The 16,050-nt window shown below is 42.3% G+C and overlaps 1 protein-coding gene across 1 annotated transcript in view; it reads left to right on the top strand.

The window, feature by feature from the left end:
* The window catches only part of IL1RAPL2 (interleukin 1 receptor accessory protein like 2), a 464,513-nt gene that overhangs the window by 423,566 nt on the left and 24,897 nt on the right, over positions 1–16,050 (top strand). Inside the window, exon 7 of the mRNA XM_042477717.1 lies at positions 12,483–12,612. Within this exon, the coding sequence (XP_042333651.1) occupies positions 12,483–12,612 (130 nt within the window). The remainder of the gene's footprint in view (positions 1–12,482; positions 12,613–16,050) is intronic.

Here is a 16,050-nt window from a genome sequence, read left to right as displayed (position 1 = left end):
TCTACGTTTTGAACTAAAACTCTCAGAATCCCACACTTGCTGGGAGAGTCAGAGATCTATAATCCAAAAAGGAACTGTTCTGACTTCTGCTCCTGTTAACATCTATCTCCCAGCTTTGCCTCTGGCTGTAAATCTTCTCTCTCCTCCTTTCATTCCTTACTGTTTCCAAGCAACACCAAAGAAATTCTCCCCACTTCATTGGCTGCCAAAGCGAAACTCCCACACCTGCCAAAGGTGACTTGCGGGGTCATTCTGCCCCTTTTAGGTGTACAATATTAATGAGTTTGATGTCTTGCAGTTAGGAATCCTTTTTCTTCTAAAAAGTTCGGTTCTTTGCAAACTACTCCCTCTTTCCCTTAATGAACAATAGCAAATGATCTATGTTTGTAAGGCTTGGGCATATTGGTTTAGACAAAGTTGTCAGATGGTAGCTTTGTATTAACGGATCAAATAGCTTTCTGAAATGGAGCCATGAGTTCACAGAGAGTTCTCTACAACAGGAAAGGGAAATATTGCTTCTTCTTGGTGTACTGTTTCGTGTTCTTGCTTTCATTCAAACCCTTATCTCTTTGGGACTGAAATTTCATTTTCAGGCACTTGAAGGCTGCCACACCAAGTACAAAATAAACATCCCCAAAGTTTATGTGAAAAGTCAGCCTAACCAGAGCTCGGAAATTTTTTCTTTCTTTCTTTCTTTCTTAGTGACAATTCCCAGAATCCCCCAGCCAGCACACAGTTTTCTTTTGGGGCAATTGATAACTGTCCTGCAATAGAAGAGGTAAAAACAGTGAGAGTGCTCCTAGGTTCAAACCCTGGCATCTCCAAGTAGGCAGATCTTTTGCCTGAAACCCCAGAGAGCTGTTACTAGTCAGAGTCAAACATACAGTACTAAGTTAAATGGACGAAAAGTCTAACTTGATCCTATGGTGGGGGCGGAGGTAGATGGAGAAAAATACTACAACAAAGAGTTAATGGCTTTCATGATTGGATGAGTTGTGAAGGAGATCTGTGGGTTCCACACAGTTGAGTTATGAATAGATGGCTTCTCAAAACTTGTCCACCCGACTTGTGTAGAGAAATTGGGGAGGACACCATTCTTCTCTGAGAAGAGAAGTAGTCGTTATCCAGCAAAGCAAAATCCAAAATCCAGCTTGTGCTGCTTGCTGCCTTTAGTGTGTGTGTGCCTTCAAGTTGCTTGTCAAGTTATGACAAGCCCATGAATTTCGTAGGGTTTGCTTAGAAAAGGAATACTGAGAGGTGACTTTTGCCAGTTCCTTCCTCTAAAATATAGCCTACACTTCCTGGGATGTGTTTGTGGTCTCTCATCGAAGTATTTTATGAAATAACAAAATGAAGCCTTGCTTTCTGAATTTTTTTTTAAAAAAATTTTTAGGGGGGGAATACTTTCAAACCATGGATGGTTTAATCCATGGATGCAGACTCCGTGGATGCAGATGGCTGGCCATATCTATACAGAGCCCTTAGAAATTGCCTATACATACTCTCTTGCTGAACCACTGAAAAAGTCTACCAACGGCTGGCTCTTTGCTTATGTGTACAAAGCTGTGAACTTGCATTGGCTTCATTCACACTTTACGAAGTCATTGAGAAAGTTCAAAGCAGAGACACACATACAGGTGGCCCATGTTTTCCTTCTGCCTGATGCCAGAAGCAAAGACCTTCCTCCTTCCATTGCAGGAGCAGTACAGAATATAAAGTGACTGAGGGGTGTTTCTGTGTCAACTGGCTGGCACAGCTCCATACAAAAGCATTTCTGAAATGCTTGGCTCCATAGAGGCTCCTCAGAATCAGACCTTGCATGCCAAGTGACAAGGCAAATCACCCAAAAAATCACATAGGCCATTTCTTCATCATGCTGAAGTGGCTGATTCTAGAGCATTGTGCAGAGCAGGAGCGTATCTCCAGCTTTACTGCCTGAGGGAGCCACCTCAATCTGCCTTACAGTATAGCTGGTACATATACACACTGAACATATCTATATAGGACTGCAATGACATGCTAGCAATTACTGCAGAGGTTGCTGCTTGCTGCTTTTTCCTTCCCTGCCCCCAGCCATCAACAAAGGTAACTCCTGCTCCACTTGACGCTTCTGCATTGATTACTTTTACTTTCAGCCAATTTCAACACAAATCCCTTTCTGCTTGTGACCTTCTGGGCCTGCCGAGACGCAGGGCCATCTTGACAACTTAATTGAAGCAAGAGGCTGCTTCAAATGCAGGGCTCTTAGATGGTCTCTTCTCCCCCACCCCTTCGGCTGGGCATGTGCCTGGAATCTTCCCTTCCAGGGTCTTGCCAGACAAACAAACAAAAAGAGAGAGCGAGAAGAAACAATTTCTGTGCACCTTCTTGTAGGTGTTCAAGATAAGGATGTATGGAGGGACAAAAAAAATAACCTTTGCGAGGCATTGTGGAATGAGAGAATGAAAGGAGATGAGAAGAATGTAAAATGGCTGCAAGGAAAGATCAGCCTTGACAAATAAATTCCCAGCCACTCTGGCACTTCGCACAATGACAAGATAATTAATGGTACCTTTTAGGACAACGATGATGATGATGATGATGATGATGGGAAGGTCGGAAGCTGCCTTATCTTAAGTCAGAACTTACCCACAGAGGTCAGTCCTGACTTGTGGCAATTGGTCTCAAAGGCCGCAGGCAGCATTCTCTCCAAGCTCTACATAGAGGTCCCTGCTCTGCATATCCTATCCAAGGTCTACAAAAGAGACATCCAGGCTGACCAAAAGACCAGAATGCCCCAGATTTTGTTCCTGTTCTTTCCCGTTTTATTTTGGAAAGCCATACATGTTTGGTTTATCCCAGAATATTTCCTGTCTGCTCCCAATATGATCAAAGGCTTTTTACACCAGCTCCCTGGGTCAGTTTATTTTAACCCAGTATGAAATCAAGAAAAAACAGGATCAAAAATGGGGACTTTTCAATCAGTCTGGATGTGTCCCAAGCCTGACTCTGGATAGCTTCCAAAATCAGTTGAGTTTGATGTGGATGATGATGATGATGATGATGACGACGACGACGACGATGATGATGATGATTTCACAGATGAAAATGGGAACATATGTAGCTGAAAACATCAGAGTGTCATCAAAATTTTGGGGCCAGGCAACAAGCAGACAGAATCTGGTAATGACAAGGAACATAAAAAAACAACTATTTTAGGCACTAGAATTTAAGTACTTAGTTTGATAGCCTGAAAAAAAAGAAAAAAGAAAAGAAGTGTATGAATCTACCCCAACCATCCCACCAGAATAACTGAATACAGACTTTGAACTCATTTTGCAGCAACTGAAGTAAACTGGGGACAAAGAGCAAAAGTGAGAAGTGGAGAGAGAAACTGGGACATTTTAGAAGCAGCTAAAAATGGGACAACAGAAGATTAACTCGGATCATACCTGCCAAACAGGGACAGTGGAAAGTTATGCGATATAGAGAAATATTGGGAAATGTATTATCTTCCCTCCCTCCCAAAAAAAGACCATAAAATAGTTAACCCAGTTTGACTGCTTGCAAATCAGGTTGACAATTTTGCGGAAGCTAGTTTTGCTCAGATCTGATTCCAAGACATTTCCCCTTCAAATTCTGTTGACAATACTGTATATTCCAAACACGACCATCTAGACCATCTCTAACTCCAAGAGCTGGGGCTGGCACATGATTCTGCACTTGGATTAGCTACTGAATAGCAAAGCGAGTGGCTCCCAACTCCACTTTTGCATCTTTCTGACGTTCTGTGACTGACTGTTAGTCCCACACAATCTGTGTATTTTTGGCTGGCTCACAGTGAAAAGCCAACTCTGATGTGTCAAAGGGAAGTGCACAGATGCATGATCTTTTCAGATGCTTGTCACACAAGGGCTTTCCTCCAAAGGTCCTTAGACATGCACATTACCCTGGAGTAGCATTTTGATGGCCCAAACACATCCTCATACATTTTAAAAAAGAAAGATAAAAAGATATATGTCACTGCATCTTCCTTATAAACTCTGCCTTCTGGTATTCTGTGGGTGAAATCTGCCTGGGACTTCAAAACTGGAAGGCTGCTTCCCTGTCATATATTGCATCTTTTTAGGTCCATAGCCAAGCAATGGAACTGCAGTAAATCCTGCAATGCAGATGCTTATTGTGACAGTCATCACAGTCATGCTTCCCCTTCCAGGAGTATCCAAAAATGCAAACAGCTGCATTTGGACATATCAACAAACCAGTTCTGATTGTTTTTAGCTCAGTGAGGAGCAGCCCTTTGATAAAACTGATGGTTTTAATAGCCATCTTACTCTCCAACTGTCCCAATTTGGCAAGGACAAGCTTGAGTAATCCTCTGTTGTTCCACTTTTACAGTTGTTTGTAAAAATAGTTGTTTGTCTAGCTGTTTTTTAAATGTTCCATAAGTCAGAAATGACTTGAAGGTACACAAACACTAGTATTGTACCTAAGTCCATATGGAACAACGAGGTGAAACCGATAGAGATGATGTGATCACCACTGCTAAAGAAAATGACCTGCCATTCTGAGCCCACAACCATGACCTCCAGCCATTACCAACTCACCTAGATAATGCTAAGATGGCTAGACAAAGTCAGTACAAGGGAACTACTCCATATGCATGCTAAAGTCTAGGAAAAAGAGCTGGCAGTCTCCACTGTCTTCTGCATAGATGCTGCCTGTGGTTGTTTCCCATTGTTAGAAACAGCAGACCAAATAAATTATTAGATTGACCTGGCATAGTCTGCGCTTATGAGGGGCACAAAACATCAGCCAGAGCATTCAGTGCCTTCCTTTTTCTATGTGCATGAAACATCTTGTGTTGCTAAGCCACTGAACACTGCAGGTCAAAGCAGGACAAGCAAACACAAGCTCTTTTGCATTTCCCCCCCTTGCCAAGTACTTGTGCACATGTGTTGTGCTTATTCTTAAGAACAAGTGCTTTTGGATGGAGGAGGAAATTAATATGCAAGCAAATGTACAGGTTCTTAAGTTAATCCTCATCATGTACCGGCAGATTCTTCTTTTCACTCACTGGCACAGCTGCCAAAAGGACCCATTTTGAGAAAGCTAACTCATGTGATGGTTACAATAATGAGTAAAGCTGGGTGGCTGTTTTTATAATAGCATTCAGTTACGCTTGAAAGTCTGGGGAGGGGGTAATCGCATGCCGTTGCACAGAAATATATTTAAGTGTTGTTAAACTGATTTAACAAAGCTGGAAGGCAGAAGGACAAGTCTCTTTGATATTAAAGTAGCTTTAGGCCCCATTCCCACTGGCCTATAACGCAGATCAGGACATGAATCATGGGTGCATAGTTTCCATTAGAGCGTGCATTCGACCCGCACTGCTCCAATATCGTTCCCATTGGGATTCGAATCTGAATCGAATTATCCTGAAAAATCTGAATTTTAGGTCGATAAACCGGTTTAAAAAAATAGTGGCTTTTTAGCGAATTTTCCTGTGCCTCCGGAGTCTGATTCGGGGCAAATGAATGGAAATGAAAGAGTGTCTGATTCGGGAACCTGGAGATGAGAGGAGCAGCGCTCAAGGGGCTGGCCAGGGGGTGTCACCCTCTTCGTTCTCTTTCTGCATGGCTGGTGCCATTTTCTTCCATTCGCATAGCCTTTACCCCAGTTGATTGGGAAGCAGGGGAAGGTGATCGCGCTACATTGAGCTCCAAACGCAGTAAACACATTACTCCCCCTGCAACCTCCCCTCTGCTCCGCATTCATAGACGGATGTGTGAGGAGACCCATTGAACACCATTTTTAACTATTTTTCTTTTTTCTTTATTTCTTTTTTTGCCTCTGCCTGAGCAGCAGATGGGCTTTGCAATACGTGCCTGCTTGATCGCCCCCCCAGACAGCCCAGGGAGCAATGGGGGAGGCAAAGGGATTTGGGGTGATTAGAGGCTCCTCTTCTCTCTTTCCCAAAAGGAATCTGGGGAGACACAGAAGAGCCTGGATGCCCAGGGATTTGAGGGGGGATAGAGGCTTCTCCTCTCTCTTTCCCAAAGGGAATCTGGGGAGACACAGATGAGCCTTGGAAGCAGCCGCTATTCATTGGCTGCCCCCCAAAAAACAATAACAAACAAACAGAAATGGGAACGGGGAGCAAAAAAAACCGTGTCAAAGTGTTTCGAATCAGGTGATGACACTTGTGACATCTGAAGCCTATGCGCTTGATTGACAGCTTGCAGACACAAATGGGAATGGGGAACAAATTACTCCACTTTAAAATACAGCGATTTAAAATAAATGGGAACGAAAACAGGGTCTAAATAAATCAAGGTAATTTGCCCCCTTTCGTAATGGAAACAATGGAAAAAATTCAAATTAGACTCAGAAAATAATCCAAGTCAGAATCGCGCCAATATAAGCCGTTTTATCTGCCAAGTGGGAATGGGGCCTTATTAGCAGTCTTTACTGCTGTTTGAAATGGGTGGTTTCTTTGTTTTATCAATTTGCATTAAAATCCTTTCTGCCAATCATTCTTTTGCTCATTCCGTGCAAAGAGAAAAGGGCTGGGTAGAATCTGGCCCCCAGTTTGAATTTCACTCCATTATGCTACTTGGTTTTGGACAAGATACTACTCCTGTGATATTGCTTACGCTACAAAAGCATGCTGCATGTTGCCACATCAGAATGCCAGAGGATAAGTATGGGTAGTGGTTTGAGACCAGAGTTCAAATCTTCACTCAGCCATGAAACCCACTAGGTGATCTTGGGCAAGTCACATGCTCTCAGCCTCAGAGGAAGGCAATGGCAAACCTCCTCTGAACAAATCATGCCACGAAAACTCCATGACAGCTTCGCTTTAGGATTGCCATAAGTCAGAAACTACTTGAAGGCACACAACAACGTTTCACTAAGAGTGTGTAGGAAGACACAGGCTGTTTCCACAGTTTAGAATTAATGCATTGTGGCACTACTTCAACTGCCTATGGAATTCTGGGTTTTGTAGTTTGCACCAGAGCTCTCTGAAACAGAAGGCTAAATCACTCACAAAACTGCAAATCCCAGGAATCCATAGCATTGGGCCATGAAGGCTTTAACTGTATCACAGAAGCCATCTTCACCTTCATCATTATTGTTGTTGCCATCTTGCATTTTGCAGTCTGTATCTTGCAGAACAGACATCTCCTATTTGCAGTTCTCTAAACTAAGGGTTGAATCTTTGGTGATTTTGTTCTTTGGGGCATGAATAATGGATTTCAACGATTTTCTCCTAACTGTGCAGTTCATGGGGGGTTTTGCATAGTTTTCTCAAAATTTTTTACTCCAGGACGAATTTGAAAAATTTGTCCCAACGCCTTGATTTTGTGCAAAAATGTTTTTATACAGAAATCATTGCATTTTTTATTTAAAAATCTATGTATTGAACAGAAAATATTAGTTTGTTGCAACAGGCAACATTTTCTGCACAAAAACATTTTTTGCACAAAAAAATGATTCTTTTGTTTAAGTGAATTTTTCACTCCCAAAATTGCCAAGGTGACAAAAATCTTGCAACAGAGCTTCAGATATATAGTGATGCCTATTCTCCCCAATGATGCAAAAAACTGCAAGTTTTATTTAGATCTCTAAAATCTATTGAGCAGAAAGACCATCTGTTTTAACTGAATCCCATTTCCAGACCTTAGACTATAAAGTTTGTTCTTGGATTGCAAGGGCACCCTCTAGTGCTAAATATCTATATTTACATTATACACTCAGACGATCTTGTTCAGCAGACTAAAAGTAATAATTCTAATTTTCATGATTATGATGGCAAAAACAGTAACAATTAAAAATGCACTTAGTACAATACAAAGAAAATAAATTAAAGATAGGTCTCTGCTCCCAGAAGCTTACAGCATAATCCAGAGCGGAGGGCAGGGACAAATGTCATGGAAGGAATGGGATTTATTTCAGAGTAAATATAATAAGAACTGCGCTGTTAATTTCAGTCGGGAATAAAAACATAGGGATTTACTCGGGGTGCATCTAAACTGTGGAAATAATGCAGTTTGACAGCACATTAATGACCATGGCTCCATCCTACATAATCCCCGGATTTGTAATTTTGTGAGACACCAGCATTCTTTGGCAGAGAAGGCTAAAGATCTTGCAAAACTACAGATCCCAGGATTCCATAGGATAGAGTGACAACACTTAAAGTGGTGTCAAACAGCATTATTTCCCCAGTATAGATGCACCCTCAGTGCAAACTGAGGGGAAAGAAGACTTATCCTCTCTCACCCCAACCAAACCCACAAAATAACATCGAACCGTGGAGGTTAAATTGGCATCAAAGTGCTATAGTGCTGTGCAGAAATACTCCTAAGTGGGCAACAGGAGCCTTCAGATGTTTTTGGACTGTAACTCCCATTAGCCATAACTAATGGGCAGCGATGACTGGAACTGGGATTCAAAAATATGTAGAGGTTCAAATGTTGCCCATCATGCATTAAATGGAGGAAAGTGGCAAACAGGGAGAGCAAGCAACAAACGCAGCCCTCGGTCCAACAAGAATTATATGGGAAGGTCAATAGGTACCTGGAAGGCATCGTTCCAGGCGGAGAGCTAAAATCTGGCTGCTTTCATTTGATATTAGCTAAGCTGAAATTTCCCGGGAGATTATTATATTTCTTCTCCCTAGTGAAGGATCTCAAAGACACAGAGAATATTCAATGAATATTTCCATCCCAAACACACCACCGCAAAATTGGATAGAAACCATTAGGGAGTTATTTTTTGCTCCCTAATGTTTAATTGAGGTTGTTATGGCTGAGTGGGGGCATATGTGGGGATGTCTTATTGTGAGGGTGTGAATATCATATTGTGGGTTCGATGGGGGAGTGCAAGCTGGTAAAGAAGTTGCATAATATATACACTGAGCCCTTGTTATCTGCTGGCATTTAGTTCCAGGACCCCTGTAGATAACAAAATCCATGGATGCTCAAGTCCCATTAAATACAATGGCATAGTAAGATGGTGTCCCTTATATAAAATGGGAAATCAAGGTTTGCTATTTGGAATTTATACTTTTTTGGAATATTTTCAAGCTGTGGATGCTTGAATCCATGGATAAAAAAATCTGTGGATAAGGAGGACCAACTGTATGGGGTTTTTTTGTGTGTATGTGTGTCGTTTTTCCATTTTCTTATGCCTTCATAGAACTGTGTTCTGTGTATTATGTGTCTATCCTTTTTATAAAATTTATGAATGAAGATATAATACTTAAAAATAATAATTTGCAGCAAATGGACCAAGGGAGAATGGGGAAGAGAAAGAATCTGGGGCACTTTAAAAGCGGTTGAAAAAATCGGATGGTAGAGGATTACTTGGGGCTGCCATATGGGGACAGTGGGAGGGAGTGCTGCTGCACAGGCGGCAGCACCTTAAAAGTGCAAAAATGCAATCCAGCTTTCAGATGTCATTCTAGCCGGTCAGTAGGGACGTTGCGATCTTATCAGCGGGGAATTTGCAACAAACAGGTCTGATTGACAGAGTGGAAGGAGAAAGCTTGAGAAGAGACTTTTGCTTGGAACCGGGAGGCTTTCATGTACCAAGGTGACCCTACTTTAAAGTGGAGAATTAATGATGTTCCAACGTTCTTGTTCAGCCCTCCTTCCCTTTTGTCACTTGAAATATCCTATTAAATGTTAATTCATGAGGAATACAGCAACTGTGTTCTCATTTCCCCTCTAACACCATCTTTAAACTCTCTGGCTTAACTTGTGATGGCCAAAAGGGACATTGATCTGAAACAAAGATACCCTAGACATTCAGTAGGCCTTTGATGTTTAATTAGATAAATGGAGGGAGATGCTGTAAAAAAGTAATTAAAAAAACACAACAGAATGCTTCTGAGTTCTTTCTAAAATACACCATGCAATTAAACTGCATCTGACACCTATCTGGATACCCCTCATCCAAGAGTCAGGGCAGTGAAACTTTGTGAAAGCCATGCTTGCTGATTTTAGAACTGGATTAGACCAGGGTTCAGTTCCCAACTCAGCCATGAAACTCTCTGGATGACCTTGGGAAAGTCACACTCTCTCAGCCTAAGGGGAAGGCAATGGCTAACATTCTCTGAACAAAGCATGCCAAGAAAACCCCATGATCGGGTCACCTTTGGGTCCAGAACAACCTGAAGGCATACAACAACAGCAAACCATCACTACTGGATGCAAAACAGAGCTTGGCCATTTGTGGTGAGGGATTTGGGGAGATACAGCCCCCCAAAATATTTATTTTCAGCCTGCTGAATAGGCTGCTTCCTGCAGGAAATCTTCTTCCTCGTGTTTGAAAGATAAGGGAAAGTCTACATGGGCCAAATGAACCAGTTTCTCCACGCTGTTATGGCGCCTGTCTTCACAACACAGGGCCAAAGTCCTGATTCAAATGTGGATTCTCATCATGATGTGTCACCAGTTCTACACCAAATCCAGCCCATAACTCACTTCAACTGGATTAAAAAGATTTACTTTAGTTATTGAGTTTCCAGGAAAATCTGGAGCACTCCACAGTGACACCAGGTGCCTTTGACACATGTCATGCTACCATCACTGGCATGACTTGCTACCTCTGAGGTCACAACAAGATGCTCAGCCACGTAGTCAATGCTGGGTTTCCTGTTTTCAACCTCTGAGGGTGTGATATAGGCACTGCCACTTAAAACTGGTTCCATACCACATTCAGTTCCAGCCTCTTCTAACCTTGAAATCCCACACTCCAAGCCATATGCTCTTCCACAGCACACATACCTTACAAACACAACCCAAATATAGGCCAATAGCCAAGTATCATAATGCAGAGGGAGTATTTTCCATACATTTGAAAACACAACCTAAACTATGTGTATTCAGAAGCACATGCATTTGAAACCAGCAACAGTAAGTAAAAAACGGTTAAGATCAGTCTGTTTGTCCTTTTCCCCCAGCTGTAAATTCAGCACTTAATAGCAATTTGAGCTCCACAAACATTGTTTGCTTAATGTACGGAAAGTGCGATTCCTGATTTTAACTTCATTATTTTATTGGATTTCTGCTTTGTTTTGTTTTGTTATTTCTTCTAACCGTATGAGCCTCTTCAGGATATTTACTCAGCATTTGTAGAAATTAGATGTCTCTCTGGAGTATTTTCATTTCCTCCAATTTATTATTTTTTAAAAGGAAACCTTGCTGGGTCAGTGAATAGGAAACACATTGCCTCAGCTGTTCAACTAGTGCTTACCGCCCAGCATGCTGTGCCACATAAAGGGCAGATGCTGTCAATTTTGATTGACCAAAGCACTTTTCCGCCTTCTTTCTCACATTGCTGTAAGTGTCTTTTTCCATTAAAGTCAAAGAGGAGCTACACACAGAGACAGACACACAGGCATGCACAAAACAGAAGCATGCTAAAAACTGAAGTCTATTACATGGCACAATACTATGTGTGTTTACTCAGAAGTACTGTTATGAGAGCCGACATGGTGTAGTGGTTTGAATGTTGAACCAGGGCTCTGGCAACTAGGGTTCAGATCCCCGCGCAACCATGGGAACTCTTTCAGTCTACAGTGGCCCCTTTTTATATGCTGGGGTTTGGTTCCAAGATCCCCCGTGGATAACAAAATCCTTGGATGCTCAAGTCCCATTAAATATAATGACATAGCAAAATGGTGTCCCTTATAAAAAAATGGAAAATCAAGGTTTGATCTTTGAAATTTATACTTTTTTTTAACATTTTCATACATGCTTGAATCCATGTATAAGAAGGGTTGACTGTACTTGGAAAAGTCAAACTCTTGCTGCCGTGTAGAAGGGAATGGGAAACCCCTCTGACCAACCATGCTGACAAATCCCTGTGATAGATTCACTTTAGGATTACCATAAATCAGAAACATCTTCAAGATGCACAACAAATGAATTGTCACTATGTTCAATATGACTTTCTCCCAGGAGTAGAATATTCTGGGCTACCACTGGAGGATCTGAGCCCAAATTCCCCCAGCTACCTGTGTAACAACAGGTAGTTGCCTTCCCATGTGATCCCCATTTGTCAACTAACACCACCACTAAGATCACAATGAGACACCCGGCCTTGTTATCAATGCTGGGCAATGCTGGGCAACTTGTTCTGACCTCAGAGCAACTTATACCTGCAGCAGCAGCACCAGGCAGCTTACGGGGACCACGTTGGAAGGCAGTTGCCCATCATCTCTGCAGAAAAAGATGAAAACCCAGAGAAAATATAAGATTTTAAAATTTGGGTTAAGGAGAGGAAACCTCAAACTGGAGGAAATGCTGTATCATGTGCAAAGAATCTCATGAATGTTCTGTTTTCCCCAGCCAGGTCTTTCAAGTACCATTATACCTTTTTCCCCACTGAGGATGTAACTGTTAACACTTGAGAAGCAAAAGGTGTACTTTCCCTTTCTCCTCCTACAAAAAACCATCTGCCTAACTTCCCTGTGTTGTGTTTCTTCCCAGGTCAGCCACTGACTGTTGCCTGCAAAGCCTTCTTTGGATTTAGTGGCGAGTCAGGTCCCATGATCTACTGGACACGAGGAGAGAGATTTATTGAAGAACTTGAAAACCACATTAAAGAAGGCGAAATCAGGTATGGATGATGAGGGTGGAAGAGACTCTTATTCTCCCCTTTCTGTAGTCTGAGAGGAACTGATGTCTTCAAATGGTACACTTAACAGGCTGTTTATGCTGAACAGAGAATTGTTTCCTTGTCTAGAAGGTAGTTGACAGATGGTTTGCTTCTGGCATCAGAGTGGGCTATATTTCCTTTTTAAGAAGAAAGTAGATATACCATGGCTGCTCATGTCCTGAAAAGAGGTTCCCAGTGCCCTTTGGCTCTCATCAATACAATTCTTTCACTGGCTTTGGGTACTTGTTTAGCATTCAGATGTAAAGATAATGCCTGGTGCAGTTGTCTTGTGCCAGGACAAAGAGAACTGATTTGATCTTCTGGTAGCAAATGGGTCTGAAAGATGGATTGTCCTCTTCCAAGAGAAATTGAATCCCTGAATTAAGCCTGTAATTTAAGCATAATATGCACCCGGGGTGTAGCCCAGTTCACACCAACTTCTCTCTTCTGTTTTCCACATCTAATGATGCCCTAGCTGAGCGATGCCTTGTTTTATTGACACCGTTCTGATCCCTTTGGGGGGTCTTACCTCTCATTTGCCAATGTTCAGATAGGATCCAACCAGAGCCTTATTCTCACTAGCCCATTTGCTCTAGATAGAACTGGGCAGATCTGGTTGCCCCCATACCGAATCAGCCCAGTTACAAGTGCCCACTACCTTTCCTATCAAGTTCACATTTGCAGTACTGCTTTAAAATGGAGTCTCCTTTGTTGTCAATCAAATTCACTTCTGCTTTCATCAAAGATGACATATCCTACAGCCATTGGCCAACCGAATGGGTGCTTTCCCCCCTTCTTTAAAAAAAAAATCTGGTGGCAGTGTGCGCATAGTCTGTCAACTTGTCAAATTTAAAAACCTTCAGGTGTGTGTGTGTGTGTGTTGTGACTGTAAAATGGTCATTACAGATTATGGCAACCCTAAAACGACCCCATCCTGGGGTTTTCTTGGCAAGATTGGTTCTGAGGAGATTTGCCATTGCCTTTACCCTGAGGCTGAGAGAGTGTGACTCTCCCAAAGTCAGGGGTTTCTGCAGCCCTCCCTCTGAATGCTAGCCTCTAGCTTCCCTTTTCTGCCAGCTCAGCATTTCCTCCTCTTTGGAACCTCTTCTCTTCCCTTCCAGCCCAATGCCCCCTCCAAAGCCCTTGCCCCCCCCCCCCCCCCCGGATGCCATCCTCTTCCCTTCCCTTCGCATAATCTGTCACAATAATAATAATAATAATAATAATAATAATAACAACAACAACAACAAATGTCACTTGCAGGGGAGGCCACCTGAATGCCATCTCTGCATCTGCTCTCCCTCCAGTTGCCACCCCAGAATGCCATCTCTCCTTACATACACACATGTAGCACAAGCATTCACACACTGTATTACGTGGCCAAATTGAAAGGGAAACATTTATAACATTTGCATTGTAGCATTTGCATATTCTGTCATACACACAATTTAAAAAAATGCCGCTTGCAAAGCGACTGGTGTGAGAGGGAAGGCATGTTCTGCCTCCTGCCCTCCCTCTGACCTAAATCCCTCCCCTGAACTTGACCCGATCATGACTGGGGCCAAGTTCACATTTGCCAGCAGCAGGGAAGAAACGGGTTTTCCGAAAAGACACGGGAAATAATCCACTTTCGGAAAAACCACTCCAAAGGGGATTTGCCCTGGATTGGGTGTGCAAGACCCTAATTCTGATGTGTTTAAACCGGTGCCAATGAGAACTTCCGATTTTTAATCTGGGTTACAATTTGGTACAAAAGGTAGTCTGAATGGCCCCCAGGATTGCCAGAGTGAAAACTGAAGGGGGCTCCTGTATCTTTAATGGTTGGGTAGAAGAGGAAATTTCAGAAAGTGTTGCTTATCATGGAACCAGATAACAAGCCACACCTGCTGAAATGCTCGCAAGGTGTTCTGGTTTCAGTGCTGGACTATGACTCTAGAGATCAGGATTTGATTCCCTGCTCAAGCAAAAATAAAACAAAACAAAACAGGGTAAATTTTTGTGGGTTTTTCGGGCTATGTGGCCATGTTCTAGAAGAGTTTATTCCTGACATTTTGCCAGCATCTGTGGAATAAACTCTTCTAGAATGTATTGCTTGTCATGGAACCAGATAACAAGCCACAAGAAGATGCTGACCCCCATCGTCTGCTGTCTAAGATAGTTGCCTCACTATTCCTAATGGTAAGCAGTGGTGTCACTAGTTAGATTCGGTCCACACCAGGTGACATCTCAAAAGGAGGGTGACACTGGTCAGGCTCTCCTTCTGCTGTGGTGGATGGACAAGGGCAGGACAGGCCACTGCCATTGCCCTCCACAGCAGCCCCCAACACCAGGTGTCACCAAGCTTGGTGACACCACTGATCGTAGGGTCAGCTTTGACCTAAAATGAACAGACATCACTGGAAGCTTTTCCACCTCAGGCTTTGAAATCTTGCTATTTGCCTCAGCCCTGAGTCCCCCTGAACTGCTACAGAAAGGAATGGCAGATTGAGGGGGTGGGAGTGTGGAAGAAGGAAGAATGAAACATTCTTTACCAGGTGGATTTTTAAGAGCTATAATAAAAACATTGTGTAAATTGAACTGGCCCACTTAAAACAAGAAATAATAGTCTTTAAGTCAGCCTGGAGGGCTGTGAATTGTGCCTGATTGGGAACGGAACCTGAAACGAATTTTAATGCCATTGCTTTGCCATGCTGGAGGAAAATGTGCCGCTTTGGATTTCATAATATATAAATCATGCTATCAGTTGCTAATTTTTTCCCCATTCTTTGGCCAAGTCCATATAAACAGTGCACAAATCTCTCAAGAGGACTTGCTTGGAAGACTCTATTAAAGTGTCCATGTTGCACCCGACCCTAGTCTACGCACGATCTTGCCTATTTATTATCTGTTAAGATAAGAAAAAAATGTAGTCCATATTAGAAGTATGGAGGGTGAGAATGGAGAAATTTTAAATTAAACCCTTATTTTCTCCTCCCTCATTAATTTATCTCTGCACTTTCACCCACACAAGTTAATTAGGAGATCTTGAAGCCACTGTCAACATGAAGAATTATAAGCAAAGAAATAAAGCAAAATAAAAATAAACATTGATCGCTACTGTGAGATTGCACATTCACTACTGAGAAGAGGCAGGACCTCCATTTGAAAAAATTTGGTTACAAGAAGAGTATCTGCAACCAAAGCATACTTCAGATCTTCAGCTAAAGCACAGGACAGGGAATTAACATTTTGAAGGATCTTAATATAAACTAAGGGTGCATCTAAACTGTAGAAATGATGCAGCTTGACACCACTTTAACTGCCATGGCTCCATTCTATGGAATCTGGGATTTGTAGTTTGGTGAGGCACCAGCACTTTTTGGCCAAGAAGACTAAAGACCTTGTAAAACTACAAATCCC

The sequence above is a fragment of the Sceloporus undulatus genome, chromosome 7 (genome assembly GCF_019175285.1).
Source record: "Sceloporus undulatus isolate JIND9_A2432 ecotype Alabama chromosome 7, SceUnd_v1.1, whole genome shotgun sequence".
NCBI lineage: Eukaryota > Metazoa > Chordata > Lepidosauria > Squamata > Phrynosomatidae > Sceloporus > Sceloporus undulatus.
The sequence above is the reverse complement of the archived record's forward strand: the minus strand, read 5'-3'. Positions and strand labels throughout refer to the sequence as shown.